General features: G+C 44.6%; 1 protein-coding gene across 4 annotated transcripts in view; it reads left to right on the top strand.

Annotated features, from left to right (window-relative positions):
• The window catches only part of STRBP (spermatid perinuclear RNA binding protein), a 451,011-nt gene that overhangs the window by 51,457 nt on the left and 383,524 nt on the right, over positions 1 to 16,030 (top strand). For 2 of the 4 annotated variants that reach the window (XM_069241550.1, XM_069241553.1), the window contains exon 2: positions 11,174 to 11,328. The exons of the other annotated variants lie outside the window; for them this stretch is intronic. In XM_069241550.1, coding sequence (XP_069097651.1) covers positions 11,326 to 11,328 — 3 coding nt within the window. In that variant the 5' untranslated portion in view covers positions 11,174 to 11,325. The remainder of the gene's footprint in view (positions 1 to 11,173; positions 11,329 to 16,030) is intronic. 4 annotated transcript variants of the gene reach the window in all.

Here is a 16,030-nt window from a genome sequence, read left to right as displayed (position 1 = left end):
AAGTGGTATACACCCTGTCCAAGCAGGAACCACAAGACTTGTCAGGGTAAATCACAAATGCATCCGAGGGTAAACTGTTCTCACCCTCTGGTAGCTTGAAAAAGAGCAGTCGGGTTTAACTGAGAGGCAATATGTTAAGTATTTCTGCACCGCTTAAAACAGTGAAAACACCCAACAAAAACATACCACACCTGCTTGGACCTTAATTTAATAAACAAAACCAAATCGACAAAAATCCAATTTAGTATTCTTTAAAAATTCATATCTCAACTTCTAAACTGAAATGTTCTGCTTAAAAGCATACAGATCAACCAGGGCTATCTGGTCGCGCTAGACTAGGTCAAATTTGAAAGTTCAGGCTGACTGCAGTGGTGTGCGGGTGGATATAGGGACCAGCCTTGCATGCTGAAAAAGTGCCTGGTTTGCATCCACATTGAGGAAGATGCGAAGAGCAGAGGAGGCGATGCGTCGGCTTCGAGTCGCACAAAGTCAGATGCTTTGGAAATGGAGGCAATACGTGGCACTCAAACCTTGCTGCAGTTGCAATACGTTGATGGAGATGCGCCAGTTCCAAGCAGCGACCGACATCTATGCGGATGTCTTGTTGAAGCAGCTCTTTATACCCACTTCCAAAGACCCAGAACCGGATTGGCACCACTTAGCAGGGCAAGACTCACAGATGGCGGAGTCCAGGTGATGCAGCAGGAAAGTTGGAAGTCTTTTGTGTGCCTGAGACTTAAGGAAACTGGAGACCAGTCAGCTTGCCCTTGAAGTCACTCTGGGAGTTGGGTTCAAGGATGTGGGTCCTCTCACCCAGCCAAGGAGGGTCGCAGGTAAGCACAGCAAAAAAACAGTTTGTTCAGGGTAGCAGTCCAGCAGAGTGGAGGTAGTTCCTCCTGGCAGAGTAGCCACAGGTCCAGAATTGTACTGAGTTGGTTGAGTCAATAGGCAGGTTCTTATACCCATTGGTGCCTTCACAGTGAGGTAGACTTTTAAGAAGGGCTTTGAAGTGCAGAGAGGTCCTCCCTTTCAATCCTGGCCCCAGACTTGCTACTTGGAGTTAAGCAGTCCTTAATGTGGGGACAAGACACAGCCTATTCAGATGCAAGTCTGAGGCTGTGGCCAGCACCTCCCTCCCATCCTGCCCAGGAATGGCCCATCAGTCACACCCAAGTTCCCTGTGTGTGTGGCTGTCTAGAGGGAACGCATAAAGTCCAGATGCTACCTCACCCCAGATGTGTATTGGAGAATAGGCTGCAGGCACACAGGGATAAGAGTGAGAAGTTCTACCTTCTAAACTGTAATTTTCAAAATTGTAACAAGAAATCTGACTTTACCATTAAAAAGGATGTAATATTACAATTCCATGCGTACAAACCATGACACATCTATCCTTTGCCAGTTAGGAATTACAGAGTATTAAATGTAATAAGGAATTCCCAGTGTTCTCCCATGAAAGGGGCAGGCCTCAAAGTAGTGAAAAACGATTTTGGGAGTTTTTTACTACTAGCGCATGTAAGTAAAAGTAAAGGTACATACCCTTCCTTTTAATTACAAAGCGCTCTGCCCTGTGGGCTACCCAGGGCCTACTTTAGAGATGACTTATGTGTAATAAAAGTGGGGTTTAAGGCTTGGCAAAGGATTTTAAATGCCAAGTCGACATGGCAGTGTAACACTGCATTCAGGTTTCACTGTCTGGCCTGGGGAATGCTTTTCAAGTGCTACTTAAGTGGGTGGCACAAGCAGTGCTGCAAACTCACAAGTAACATTTAATTTACAGTCCCTGGCACACATAGTGCATTTGACATGGGACCTATTAGTAAATTAAATATGCCAATTAGGTATATACAACAGTCAAACCATGTTTTAGAGAGAGGGCGTACATGCACTTTAGCACTGGTTTGTAGTGGTAAAATGCACAATGTCTTAAGGCCAACAAAAACTAATTCCGCAAAATTGGATGTAAGCAGGCAAAACGTTTGTTTGAAGACTACCCTTAGGCTGTAAGGTCTAAAAGTTATGATGTTTCTCAGAAGCCAGAATTTAATTTCCTATTACCTGGTTGCAGCTGCATTGTTTTACTTTCTCCTGACTTTAGTTGATTTTGGGTGGTGCTGACCAAAGGGCACAAGCTGCCCAGTTTAAAAAAATCTGTTGTCGGGTATCTTAGAATAGATCTTTACAGCTTGCCGTTTGCGACCATTGGTTGGCTTTATTGCCACTCATTTGCCTGCTTCTGATTCAATGGATTTCTTGTTCCAGCTTGCCTATCCTGTGTTTCTCTCTCTTGGCCCACATCTGGGGTAAACAGTGTACAGCCCACCTCTAGGAAGACAGGTTGCACAGGCCTGATCCATGTGATCCTGCTTTTTTGATGCAACACCCTACACCTGAGAGCCTGGTAGTTCAGGCTTCCACTAGCAGGACTAATCCCAACTCATTCCCTCTGACCCACCCAACAGAGTGGAAGAGAATTGAGGCATTTGGAAAATGGATGTTGTCCTTGGATAGCGTCACCTTTTGGTCAGTCAATTCCAGTTGCTTGCTGTAGAGGTACTCCACACACTGGGGGCCTTGGTGCAGAGATCTGGCCAGCCGTCCCAGAGACATTTCCATGCCAACCTGGCACGAACCTTTAAATATGGATGCTGCGAAGTATGTCATAAGATCATGCCTATACAGTACTGCCTATTTAGGAAAAGCAGTCAGGAGTAGTGTAGTTCTCAGTCTACGAGCATGGATAAGAACCACTGGCTTCTCGGGGGATTGTGAGGCGGCACTTATTGATTTGACTTTTAACTGGTTTCAACTATTTGACAAGAAGGCAGATTCCGCTCTACAGTGCTTTAGAGAAAGCAGAGTGACAGCCCTCACACTTAGTCTCTACACTCATGCAGCACAATATTCTCAATGGTTTTGCTCCTTTTAAGGCATTGCCAGAGGTTTTGCATACAGTAAACAACCAGGCTCACCACAAAAGTCACAAGCAATCCAGTCATTTTTGGTTGGGCATCTAGCAGACCAGGTTAAAACCTGCAGTGACAGCAAACCTCCATATCCCCTGCTCCTCTGCAGCAGACTATCCGTAACATCTGACATGTGGGTCCTGCAGATAGTTCAGTGGGGCTATATCCTGGGACTCCTTTTGGACCCGCTGCATCTTCCACCCACATCGAGAGGCTTTCGGAGGAGCACTTGTCAATTTTGCTTCAGGAATTTGAGGCTCTTTTGGCGAAACAGGGAGAGTCTCTGCCTTTGAAATCAGAACTGGAAGTTGCTCCTGGTATTTTCAAGAGCCTCAAATGGGCAAAGGCCTTTGTCCTATTTTTGATCTCCACCCTCTGTTTTCTCTTGCAAAAGGACAAATTAAAAATGCTCATGCTGGCCCAGGTTCTATCAGCCCAGGATTTTGCAGACTGGATTGTGTTTAGGATGTCTGTTTCCATGTTCCTATTTTGCAAGTTCACAGGCGCTACTTGCAGTTCAGTTGAAGCTGGGCACTTTCAGTTTGAGGTGCTCCCCTTGAGCCTTGTAATGTTTATTAAGGTGATGGTGATAGTCGTAGTATACCGTTGGAGGTCTGGGATGCCAGTCTTTTCCTATTGCGACGACCTGCTGTTGAAGGCAGAGGACTCGCCACCATCAGTTGTGGACTAGACAACAGTGAACCTCCTGACATCGTTATGATTTACTATCAAAATGCCGAAGTCACATCTGACTCCTTTGCAGAGGCTTGCTTTCATTGGACCCATTCTGGATATGGTGAATTATTTGATCATCCCTTTGAATCAGTGAGTCCAGGATATTTGGGCTATGATACCAAAGTTTCAGCCACTGTCCTGGGCCTCCACGAAGGGGGTCTGAGTTTTCTTGGCCTATTGAACTCCTGCATATTGCTTGTTGACTAGGACATATGGCATATGTGGGCTTTGTAGTGAAATCTGACATTTCAATAGGCCCAGCGCCAAGGGAATTGGTCACATTCCATTCAGGTTTCAGAAGAGACTGCAAAAGGTCTGGAGTGTTGGTTGCTCAACTGCAATTGGACCAGCGGGAGACCCGTCCCTCGGCCATACCCAAAGCAGGCACTGGTGAAATATACACCATGTGGTACCACAACAAATAGTGTGGGGATGGGTTTTTAGGCCCTGTACCCTAAGGCCCTGTGTCTCTGGAAATTACTGAATGATCCTGGCTTTTCTCTGTTTGTGCACCACCTGGTAGGATCTTTAAAAGCCAGGGTGGACAGACTCATCGGATCACATGGCATTTGCCCTCGGAGAAGAGACAAGACGTGTTCTAGCAATGGGGAGAACCGTGGCTCAGTCTCCTAGTGTAGGAGGCTGGACTGGCTTGTAGTGAGTACCAAGGGGTACTTGCACCTTGCACCAGGCCCAGTTATCCCTTATTAGTGTATAGGGTGTCTAGCAGCATAGGCTGATAGATAATGGTAGCTTAGCAGAGCAGCTTAGGCTGAACTAGGAGACGAGTGAAGCTCCTACAGTACCACTAGTGTCATATGCACAATATTATAAGAAAACACAATACACAGATATACTAAAAATAAAGGTACTTTATTTTTATGACAATATGCCAAAAGTCTCTCAGTGAGTACCCTCAGTATGAGGATAGCAAATATACACAAGATATATGTACACAATACCAAAATATGCAGTAATAGTATTAGAAAACAGTGCAAACAATGTATAGTTACAATAGGATGCAATGGGGACACATAGGGATAGGGGCAACACAAACCATATACTCCAAAAGTGGAATGTGAACCACGAATGGACCCCAAACCTATGTGACCTTGTAGAGGGTCGCTGGGACTATTAGAAAATAGTAAGGGTTAGAAGAATAGCCCACCCCAAGACCCTGAAAAGTGAGTGCAAAGTGCACTAAAGTTCCCCAAAGGACATAGAAGTCGTGATAGGGGAATTCTGCAGGAAAGACACAAACCAGCAATGCAACAACGATGGATTTCCAGTCGAGGGTACCTGTGGAACAAGGGGACCAAGTCCAAAAGTCACAAGCAAGTCTGAGATGGGCAGATGCCCAGGAAATGCCAGCTGCCGGTGCAAAGAAGCTGCTACTGGACAGTAGGAGCTTAGGTTTCTGCAGGAACGACAAGGGCTAGAGACTTCGACTTTGGAGGACAGATCCCTCACGCCGTAGAGAGTCGTGCAGAAGTGTTTTCCCGCCGAAAGACCGCCAACAAGCCTTGCTAGCTGCAAATCGTGCGGTTAGTGTTTTTGAATGCTGCTGTGGCCCAGGAGGGACCAGGATGTCGCCAATTGCGTCAGGGGACAGAGGGGGCGTCAAGCAAGACAAGGAGCCCTCTCAGCAGCAGGCAGCACCCGCAGAAGTGCCAGAAACAGGCACTACGAGGATGCGTGAAACGGTGCTCACCCGAAGTCGCACAAAGGAGTCCCACGTCGCCGGAGAACAACTTAGGAGGTCGTGCAATGCAGGTTAGAGTGCCGTGGACCCAGGCTGGACTGTGCACAAAGGATTTCCGCCGGAAGTGCACGGAGGCCGGAGTAGCTGCAAAAGTCACGGTTCCCAGCAATGCAGTCTGGCGTGGGGAGGCAAGGACTTACCTCCACCAAACTTGGACTGAAGAGTCACTGTACTGTGGGAGTCACTTGGACAGAGTTGCTGGATTCAAGGGACCTCGCTCGTCGTGCTGAGAGGAGACCCAGGGGACCGGTGATGCAGTTCTTTGGTGCCTGCGGTTGCAGGGGGACGAGTCCGTCGACCCACGGGAGATTTCTTCGGAGCTTCTAGTGCAGAGAGGAGGCAGACTACCCCCACAGCATGCACCACCAGGAAAACAGTCGAGAAGGCGGCAGGATCAGCGTTACAGAGTTGCAGTAGTCGTCTTTGCTACTATGTTGCAGTTTTGCAGGCTTCCAGCGCGGTCAGCAGTCGATTCCTTGGCAGAAGGTGAAGAGAGAGATGCAGAGGAACTCGGATGAGCTCTTGCATTCGTTATCTAAAGAATCCCAAGAGACAGAGACCCTAAATAGAAAAGAGGGTTTGGCTACCTAGGAGAGAGGATAGGCAAGCAACACCTGAAGGAGCCTATCAGAAGGAGTCTCTGACGTCACCTGATGGCACTGGCCACTCAGAGCAGTCCAGTGTGCCAGCAGCACCTCTGTTTCCAAGATGGCAGAGGTCTGGAGCACACTGGAGGAGCTCTGGGCACCTCCCAGGGGAAGTACAGGTCAGGGGAGTGGTCACTCCCCTTTCCTTTGTCCAGTTTCGCGCCAGAGCAGGGCTAAGGGGTCCCTGAACCGGTGTAGACTGGCTTATGCAGAAATGGGCACCATGTGTGCCCATGAAAGCATTTCCAGAGGCTGGGGGAGGCTACTCCTCCCCTGCCTTCACACCATTTTCCAAAGGGAGAGGGTGTAACACCCTCTCTCAGAGGAAGTCCTTTGTTCTGCCATCCTGGGCCAGGCCTGGCTGGACCCCAGGAGGGCAGAAGCCTGTCTGAGGGGTTGGCAGCAGCAGCAGCAGCTGCAGTGAAACCCCAGGAAAGGCAGTTTGGCAGTACCAGGGTCTGTGCTACAGACCACTGGGATCATGGGATTGTGCCAACTATGCCAGGATGGTATAGAGGGGGCAATTCCATGATCATAGACATGTTACATGGCCATATTCGGAGTTACCATTGTGAAGCTACATATAGGTAGTGACCTATATGTAGTGCACGCGTGTAATGGTGTCCCCGCACTCAGAAAGTCCGGGGAATTGGCCCTGAACAATGTGGGGGCACCTTGGCTAGTGCCAGGGTGCCCTCACACTAAGTAACTTAGCACCCAACCTTTACCAGGTAAAGGTTAGACATATAGGTGACTTTTAAGTTACTTAAGTGCAGTGTAAAATGGCTGTGAAATAACGTGGACGTTATTTCACTCAGGCTGCAGTGGCTGGCCTGTGTAAGAATTGTCAGAACTCCCTATGGGTGGCAAAAGAAATGCTGCAGCCCATAGGGATCTCCTGGAACCCCAATACCCTGGGTTCCCCAGTACCATGTACGAGGGAATTATAAGGGTGTTCCAGTAAGCCAATATAAATTGGTCACTAGCCTGTTAGTGACAATTTGAAAGAAAGGAGAGAGCATAACCACTGAGGTTCTGATTAGCAGAGCCTCAGTGAGACAGTTAGTCATAACACAGGTAACACATTCAGGGACACTTATGAGCACTGGGGCCATGGCTGGCAGGGTCCCAGTGACACATACAACTAAAACAACATATATACAGTGAAAAATGGGGGTAACATGCCAGGCAAGATGGTACTTTCCTACACCTAGGCACTGCTGTGGATGCACAGTAACAAACAAAGGGACCAGATAAGGCAGTGTTGTCTCCATTAGTCCTGATGAGGCCCATATTGATGGGCCGAAACGTGTGAACACTATTGGATATTTGGGAAGTTGGGCATAAAGTTTAGTCTACCTTTAAAAGCCACTCTACGCAATATAAGGAGCCGTGAGAAGAAATTGACAGGTTTTCAGCAATTGCGTGTATAGGAATCTACAATTGTCGCAGTCAAGTGGATTATGACTGTAATGGCTGACGTAACCACTATAACCTCTGAGAGAGGAGAATAATGTGGGATAATTTGATTGTGAATATTAGATGTGTTATTTTCCATTTTTATGTAGTATATTGTATTTGCTTTATTATGGTATGATTGAGATGTATTTTCATTCTTAAGTATTCGGATTCTTCGTCCTGTTCTAAAATGCCTTAATAAATTGTGTAAAGAAATCAGACTGCCAAGAGAGTAATAATAACATTTTATTGATGGAAATAGGAGTATGAATCTGTCCCCTTCTTACGACCACATTTTGTTTGTTTCTGTTCTCTTACCCAGGTCAGGTAGGGGTATGTTGGGTGAACCTCTCTTTCTTGACATGGAGGCACAGTGGCAGTAGTTTTGTGCACTAGAATCCTGACTAGAATGGAGTATAGGACACCTGTTTGCCTTCCTGATGCTGGCTCTCCTGCCCTGAGTTCTGAAGCAGCTCAAGAACGACCAGACCCAAGTCATCCTAGTGGCTCCAGATTGGGCCAGGAGACTGATACCTAAAGCTTGTGGGCATAAGCATCTGTCTTCTGGTCAGGCTGCCGCTTTGAGAGGATCTTCTGTGCAGCAGCATGGAAAGGTCCAGCACATAGACCTGCAAAAGCTACACCTCAATGTGTGGAGATTGAGTGGCGGCAATTGACTTCATTTGATCTTCCTCCTCAAGTATTGGAGGTCATCTTTGCGGCCAGGTAACATTCGACAAAGTCTGTTCACGGTGGGATAAGATTGTGGCGCCTTTAATTAAGACCTGTTGCAGCCAAACTGTCAGATGTATTGTTGTTTTTTTGCCTTTGGCCCATTAAAGATTTGCAGTGGGCACTTTAACACATGATTTGTCAGCCCTTTCGGCCTTGTTGAGTTTACCGACCAGCTGTCCTTGTTCAAGTCCCTTTTTGTAATCAGATTTCCTAAAGGTTTGCTTCATATTCTTCCTCCAAAAGCCTTCATAATGCCACAGTGTTATTTGGATTTTACTTTATGTGCAACCTTTTGAGCTGATGAACAGCTAGCTGCCTTTCCCACCTCCTGACTGTAAAGACTGTTGCAATAACTTCAGCTCGTTAGGTGAGTAAGCTTCAGGCTCTTTCAGCAGCCCTACACAACCTTCTTTTATGACAAACTGGTGTTCAGGACAAGAGCGGCCTTTCTACTCAGTGTTGTGACTCCCTTTCATGTCGGACAGACTTAGCACTTCTGACACTCTTTTCTCCACCTTATTCTTTGGAAGAGAAGAGACTCCATCATTTGGACCCCAAAGGAGCACTGTTTTTTTTAAGCTGATTGCACTAAAGACGATCAGGTGTAAGATCATCTCTTTGTGAGGCAAAGGCAAAGCAGTGCTGAAAACGCAGGTGTCCAGCTGGATATTTTCTGCTTACAATCTGCTATGTGCTGGCTAAAGAGTAGCATCCAGATAAAACAGAGGGCCAGTTCCACTAAGTCCGGGCTACTAAAACTACATTGGTATGTTGCTTGCCTGTTCCGAATATTTGTCAAGCTGAAACTGGGCATCAGTGCAAACGTTCACAAACACTACTGCCTTGACAGTCTAGTCCCACAGGAACGACATTTTACAGTCCTCCAGGACATTTTTGCCTGAGTTACCCCTCAGACCCACCACCTTGGAAATTACTGCTTTGGTATCTGTTGTCAAGGTGAGAAATCAGTGGTTAACAGTATCCATCAGAAGAGCAAGTTACTTACCTTGCCACTCTTTCTGGTGGCTACTCTTATCTAACCACAGATTCCTGGCTCTTGTGGGTATTCTAAAGTTTAGATAGAACATCCACCAGAAAGAGCATTACCAATGGTAAGTAACTTGTACTACAGGACCCCTGTTTTTCTTAAGGTTCTAATTATGACATGGCTCTCTTTCTTACCTTTGTCTCCGAGGAAGAGTTTTCTTAATCCACCCCTTTGGCAGCGGCCACACGTTTACTACAAATGCATTCTGTTAATGTTCTAGTGATTAAGACCACTGGCCACAGTCTGACCTCTTTCACTTGACATTGTCTAATGGTTGGGCAAAACCAGGTTTATCCTGTGCTTCCTAATTAATAACAGCGGGAATTTACCAAGCGTTAAAAAGTTACAATTTATAAGTAGATCAACTCTGCAAGATTTTGTCGGAGTGCATATAATGTCATTGGTATTGTAGGTGATATATATTGGCATGCATCAAATGAACATTTTAGTGAGCGGTCCCTTAGAATAATGTTGTTTCAAGGGCTCTCAAACATTACACAATATATCAGCAAAATGGAATTAGTCATTTATTTTCAAGTTACTAATATTTTTAGGTACATTTATTTCCAAAGCTAGTCCTCACCATTGCTGTATGTATTCTGTTGATAATATTTCTTACAAGCAACGTGTGTTCTTCACAGTGTCGTCTGGGTTTTGTTTTATAATAGGGCGGTCGTCTGCAGGTGCAAGTTACCAGCTTAATTTGCTAACTTTTCGTTCGAAAGACAGTTATCCTTCCCTCTGTAACAGCAGACTGACAAAAACTGCAACAAATGTAACTACATTTCACAAGGGAGGGGGTTGTGGGGGAGGCTTTGCTCACTTAGGTGATCCTTTCCACTAAATCAATTGACCCAACCCACATTAGTTATAGAAGCATTGGCAAATCAGGTAGGTCTAGCTTGCTTTTTGAGTCCTGATTAAAACATAAAATTCCTGTAATGAAAAAAAATAACAATAAATTATTGCTTTCTCTATAAAATACGTGTAAGACTTTTGTGAGAGAACACATTTAATTTGTGCTAATTTGGTGTACTTTAAGAACTTAAATGCTCTCTCTTGCATTGACATTCTAGAAATCCATTGAAGATGGAATAATACATTAAACAGCCAATAGAATGAGAGAGAAGTAGTACTTTGGTGGAGCCAAAGGAGTTTTTTAATGTACATGCTAAGGAATTGGCACCCATAGGTCATAGTAGTGCTGTCAGTCCAAACGTAACCAGCATTACAGCTATTGGCTTTGGCAAAGGTGTGGAGTTGGTGAATGAGAAGGCGGGTGGTTGGTGGGCAGCAGAATGTTAAAAAGAAAAAAAAGCGCTACGAATCGGCTAGCACTGGCCACGTCATTTTGCTTTATTTTCTTTTTTTCCCCCCTTCTGTTTGTTGGGCGGGGAAAAGTAGAACCAGGGTCGGGTGAATAGTTGAAGAACTGGCAATGGGCGGGGCAGGACGAGAAGAACCAGGGTGGAGATGGGTGGGGGAGAAGAGACTGGGGTGGGTGGGAGGATGGATAAAAGCAAAACAGAGGGAGGGGATAAAACACATGAATCGCTGAAACATTACAGAATCAACTAATTCAAATTCAGTCTGTGTACAACTCGTAATTATAGAAAATACTTCTTAGTACTTCATATCGTGGAGCATTGTTTTGTTACATGTTTAGATGCAGTTTTGATAATGTGAAAATAACATGTAGCTATTTAAATTTGTAGTGTGGTGTTCTTCAATGTTTTTGTCAACTGATAATGCCTTGAGTTCCTTAAGATACATTATATAGGTTACACCTTTTGCTGAGTTTTCCATCGTGACTATTTTGCAGGTGCACAACTACCAGGATATAACCAAGGTGTGTGACCCCGTAGTCTGTGAAATCTCGAGCCTAAATGGATATCATACTAAATTAATCAGCATACAAAAGAATTTAGTGGACGGTTACATATAGGAGACACAACTGCAACTCCCCATCAGACCATGGTTAGTAACTTTCTGTATTACTGCCTAGATTGATTGTTTGTGTAAACGTCTATCAATCACCAAACCTAGTGCTGGAAATGTTTCAACACTAAGAATTGTGGCTGTATTCTAAAACATTTGATGTCCTAAATGATGTTTAAATGCCTTTTAGTGGGTTTGGTTTTGGGCATAATTTTTATTCCTATTATTTAGAATTGAAAGTGTCTTTTTGCTTTTTTTTAACATTTTTGTTGTCTGGAAACACAGAACTGGCAAGTCTTCTCATTTTCCTCAAGAGTCTAGTAAGTATATCCAACTCAACATTTACTCAGACCATGATTCATTACTGCAGGGAATTTTGGTCTGTACCTTCTATTGACACAATTGTCTAGGTGCTGTGCTAGCACGATCAGTATTATGTTTGCTGCAGGTACAAAACCTCTAATTTCTTAATACCCAGTGGTGCTGTATATGTAAAATAAGAGATGGGGGTCTCACTATGTCAACGGTGGACTGATGCTAAATGTATCCAAATTCTTTGGAACCTCCCAAAAATGTTAAAGCAACTGTGCATAATAGTGCCAGTGTTATAATTCTGTAAGCTTTACAGTTTGTGAATTGTCTTCATCTTGCTGAACCTTATTCATCATGTACAGTTTAAAAGATCTTTTGTTCTCAAGAGGTGACTGGATAAGTAAATCTTGAGGAGAATACAAGGTACACAGTTCTGGTGAATAGAACAACTTGTCAACATCATTTAGTTGACTGTCATTCTTTTGTTTATGAAAATAAACTGAGCAAGGGACACTGTATCTGTGCCCATACTGTGCAGAGCTCTTATACTTGCACACCATTTTATTCTGTCCTATTCTGAATCTGTATGAACTATCTGAGGAATAAACTCAGTGGTACCAAATGAAAAAAGCAGAGGTTTCTAGATTACTAATGAGAAGTCAGGAATAGAACCCTGGATGTCGATCCTTGTGGATGTGATATTGTGGCCAAGAATATTGAACCCTTGCTATTGCTGATTAAGGAGGACTTAATGGCCTGCCTATCAGAAAGAAACGGATTACCCAGATCTAGCAGGTGATTATGACATTAATACTTCTCTGGAATAGACTTGGGCAGTACTATAAACCACTTCCCCCCAGCACACACCCACACCCACCAGAGGTCATTCTGTAGTTCTTCAAATTTCGGAAAGCAGCGGAGGTGCATTAACTTTGTTTATGCTCCATTGGGATTAAGTCGACCATCCTTACAGAGGCCCTTTAGCCTTCCACACAGGCTTCAGAGCCATTATTCTTCAGAGCCATTATACTTTACAGACGCCCTCCTGGCATCTATTTTGTCAACATGGAAAAACCTACCACTTCTAAAGAAGTCAAAAAAGCCACACTATATCTCTTTGAACCTCGTGACCCATTTTTTTTCCTTTTCATTCAGAGAGTCTAATTACTCAGGCCTTATCCACTAGAAGGCAGGCTCCTTTGGCATTTCTCTGAGCTCCTATTGATATGCTTAAAGAGAAGCCCTGTGGGATGCATTTCTGTTGAAGTGGAGTTTTCTCTTCATTGTATGTATCCCCTCCATACCCTTAATTCCTCAGATTGTGAGGAAATGTCTTCAAGACCTTGGTCCAAGTCATTTTAATAGAAGTAGATTGGCCAAGAAAGGTGTGGTATGCAGACCTTTTGCCCCTTCCAATGGAGCCCTCTCCCACTCTACTTTATAATCAGGGTGGACCTTCTCTCCCAGTCATAGGGATAAGTTCTGCATCGCATCCTCTAGATCTTCTATTTCTATGCCTGGAAATTGAGTGAGGACACCTGAGTTTGTTCCAGCTACTTCTGAAGTGATAGATGTCATTGTGTCTGCTCACCATTAATCTATGAAGTTAGCTCACCAAGACTGTGTGGAGGGGGCTGTCAAGGAATATCTTGTCTGCTTTCCTTTTCCTTCTGGCCCAATCATCCCTATTTAAGTCACCTTTTGTATTGCACATTCTGAAAGGCATGACAAATATGTTCCCCCACAACCCCATTTGTCATGGTTCAGTGAGACCTTCATTTAGTTTTAACCCTTTATATGAGGATCTCCAGTTGGATCTCTTCAGTGTGGGCAAGGTGAGACTTTTAACTATTTAAACTGTGTTTTTAGTTGCCATGGCTTCAGTAAGGCAGGTCAGCTAATTGTAATTGCTAAACTCCTGTCCTCCTTTCATTGTTTTTCCCCGGCAAGTTAGTGCTGCGAACTAGAACTGCTTTCCTATCCAAGGCAGTGACCCCATTCCACCTCTGTCAGTCGATTACCCTTTCTTCCTTGTATCATTTTCACACCTCACCAAGCTTTTACATCGACAGCAATAAGGAATTCAGAAAGGATGACCGTCTTAGTTTTTCTTTTTTTTTCATCTTTTGGTATACAGGCAATAAAGAAAAGTGGTGCAGAAGAGAACTCAGTTTATGTGGATCATTCTTTGAATCAAGATGTGCTATTATTTGTCTCATAAAAATGCTCCAGAGGGTATCCAGGCTTATTGCTCCAGTGCCAAGTCCTTCACATTGGCATTGGCCAGTGAAGTTCCTGCATATGATATCTACAGTGCAGCTGCATGATCTTCCCCTATTACTTTTGACAGACACTATTACTTGCACTCCGAAGAGCAAAGGAGATGGCCTTTTGGCTTGTTCTGTTCTTTAGGCCTTACTGGTTTAGCCATCCCTTGAAGACCCACCTACAGATATATACTGCTTGGCAAGAAGGCTGGGAATCTGCAGATTGAAATATCTGTCAGAATTATAGATATCTTATTTTTGGTAACAATCTGTTCTGGGCATGGGTGGCTGTAGATACACATGCTGTGCATACTTGTGCCATCTAGTGTTGGACATGAATGTGTGCAGGTTATTTTTCTTCAAAGAAGTCTTTCGAGTCAGGTGGTACAGTGACTCCCTCTCTTGGCGATTAATGACAATAGTCATCGACTCCATTGTTAAGATTTTATTCCTGCATGGTGAGTGAGGATGGAATGTGAAGTAAAGTGGAATGTAAAGAGATGTTCATGCACAATAGAAAAAGAGATAGTAAGAGAGACTGCAACAGTTACAGGTGTCTGGGATGGACACATGTCGGCTTTCAGCACCACATGTCCTGTACAGATGCTGACAAACTTCAGTAACATTTTGATTTTGAGGCATGTGTGAGTGGAGATACACTTACTGTGAATATACTCTAAAATAGTCCTCCCAAAAAGTGGTGATAGCCTGTGGGTGTTGCAGCAGATTGAAAGTCTATGAAGAACTGCCTGCCCAACATTAGCTTGTGGCGGGCTAGGAAATTCACGCAGTAATGTTTTTGTGAAAGTGTGTGATGTGGACCCCATGTATATGCAAAGCAGCTCTCTGCTATAGGGATGTTCTCAAAGAAGGCCATGGAGGCTCCTTTCGCCTGAGTAGTGTGCTCTAGGAGAAGTAGGGAGAATCCTCCTGACTTCAGCATAGCACACCTGATGCATTTAACGATCTGTCTGGCAATGCCTGATGTGAATAGAGCCTTCCCTTTCTGGGGTTCGAGAAGGCAAAAAAATGTTTTTGTGACCTTCTTAATGGTCTGGTTCTATCCACATCATATATGTGGGCTTGTTTTGCGAAGAGCCCTTTCCACAACTGAATCAGGCTGTGGAAAAAAAATTGGAAGGTCAATGGACTCATTACAGTGGAAGTGTGACACTGCTTTAGGAAGGAATTTAAGGTTGCTGCAAATGACAGCCCTGTCCCTACGTACTGGGAAGAAAAGTTCTTCCAGGGTTAATGCCTGGGACTCATACCAACTGGAAATGCTGATTTTCAAAAGGGGAACTGAAGGGGGCAGGTGGGCCAGGGGTCAAATAGCAGACCCCTGAATCGTGTGTGTACAATGTTGAGATTCCATAAGGGTGCCATTGGCAACTGGAGAGAAATGATCCTTTGAGACCCTCCATGAACGCTTTAATGATTGGTATTCTGAAAAGAGAGAGGTGTTGTCAATTCTGAAGGTAGGCAGCCTCAGCGGCCTGATGTAATTGTATAGAGGTCCAGCTTGTTGGGGAGCCTGTCATGTGGAACCAGCAAGAGTTCAAGCAGAGCCGTGAACTGGGGCTGGTGGGTCCATGTGGGCACTACCAGGATGAGCATGAGGGACAAAGTCTCTGAACCACAAATAAAATGAGGAGAGGAGTTAAAATGTAGACAAATAACCCTGACTACTTCATCCATAGTACATTGGTGCTGGACTGTGGGGACCTGGAAATAGTTTTCCATCCCCAGAAGTTATGCTGCTTACAAGTGAATTGTGTCTGGTACACACCAACATCAAATGCTATGAGATAGTCGAGACAGCTGTGGAGAGCGTGCCTCTCCCTGTTTCCGAAGGTAATACATGGCTGTCATATTGTCCGTCTGGACAAGATCAGACTTGTATTAGGTGAGGTAGGAAAGCCTTCAACTCCAGGTTAACAGCTAGAAGTTCCAGGTAGTTGATGTCGAGGCTCTGGTACTTGTACCTCCACTGACCCTGTACAGTCCAATCTTACGGGTGGTGCACACTTACAATATCTGTGTCCATTGCAACAGTCCTCCGCAGAACTAGGTCGCGGAAAGGCCCCCCTTACATGAGGTTGTTGGTGTTCTACCATTTCAGAGAACGATGGTGAATGCGGCGGCGGATCAACACTAGATCA

Source organism: Pleurodeles waltl, chromosome 6, assembly GCF_031143425.1.
Source record: "Pleurodeles waltl isolate 20211129_DDA chromosome 6, aPleWal1.hap1.20221129, whole genome shotgun sequence".
Lineage (NCBI taxonomy): Eukaryota > Metazoa > Chordata > Amphibia > Caudata > Salamandridae > Pleurodeles > Pleurodeles waltl.
The sequence above is the reverse complement of the archived record's forward strand: the minus strand, read 5'-3'. Positions and strand labels throughout refer to the sequence as shown.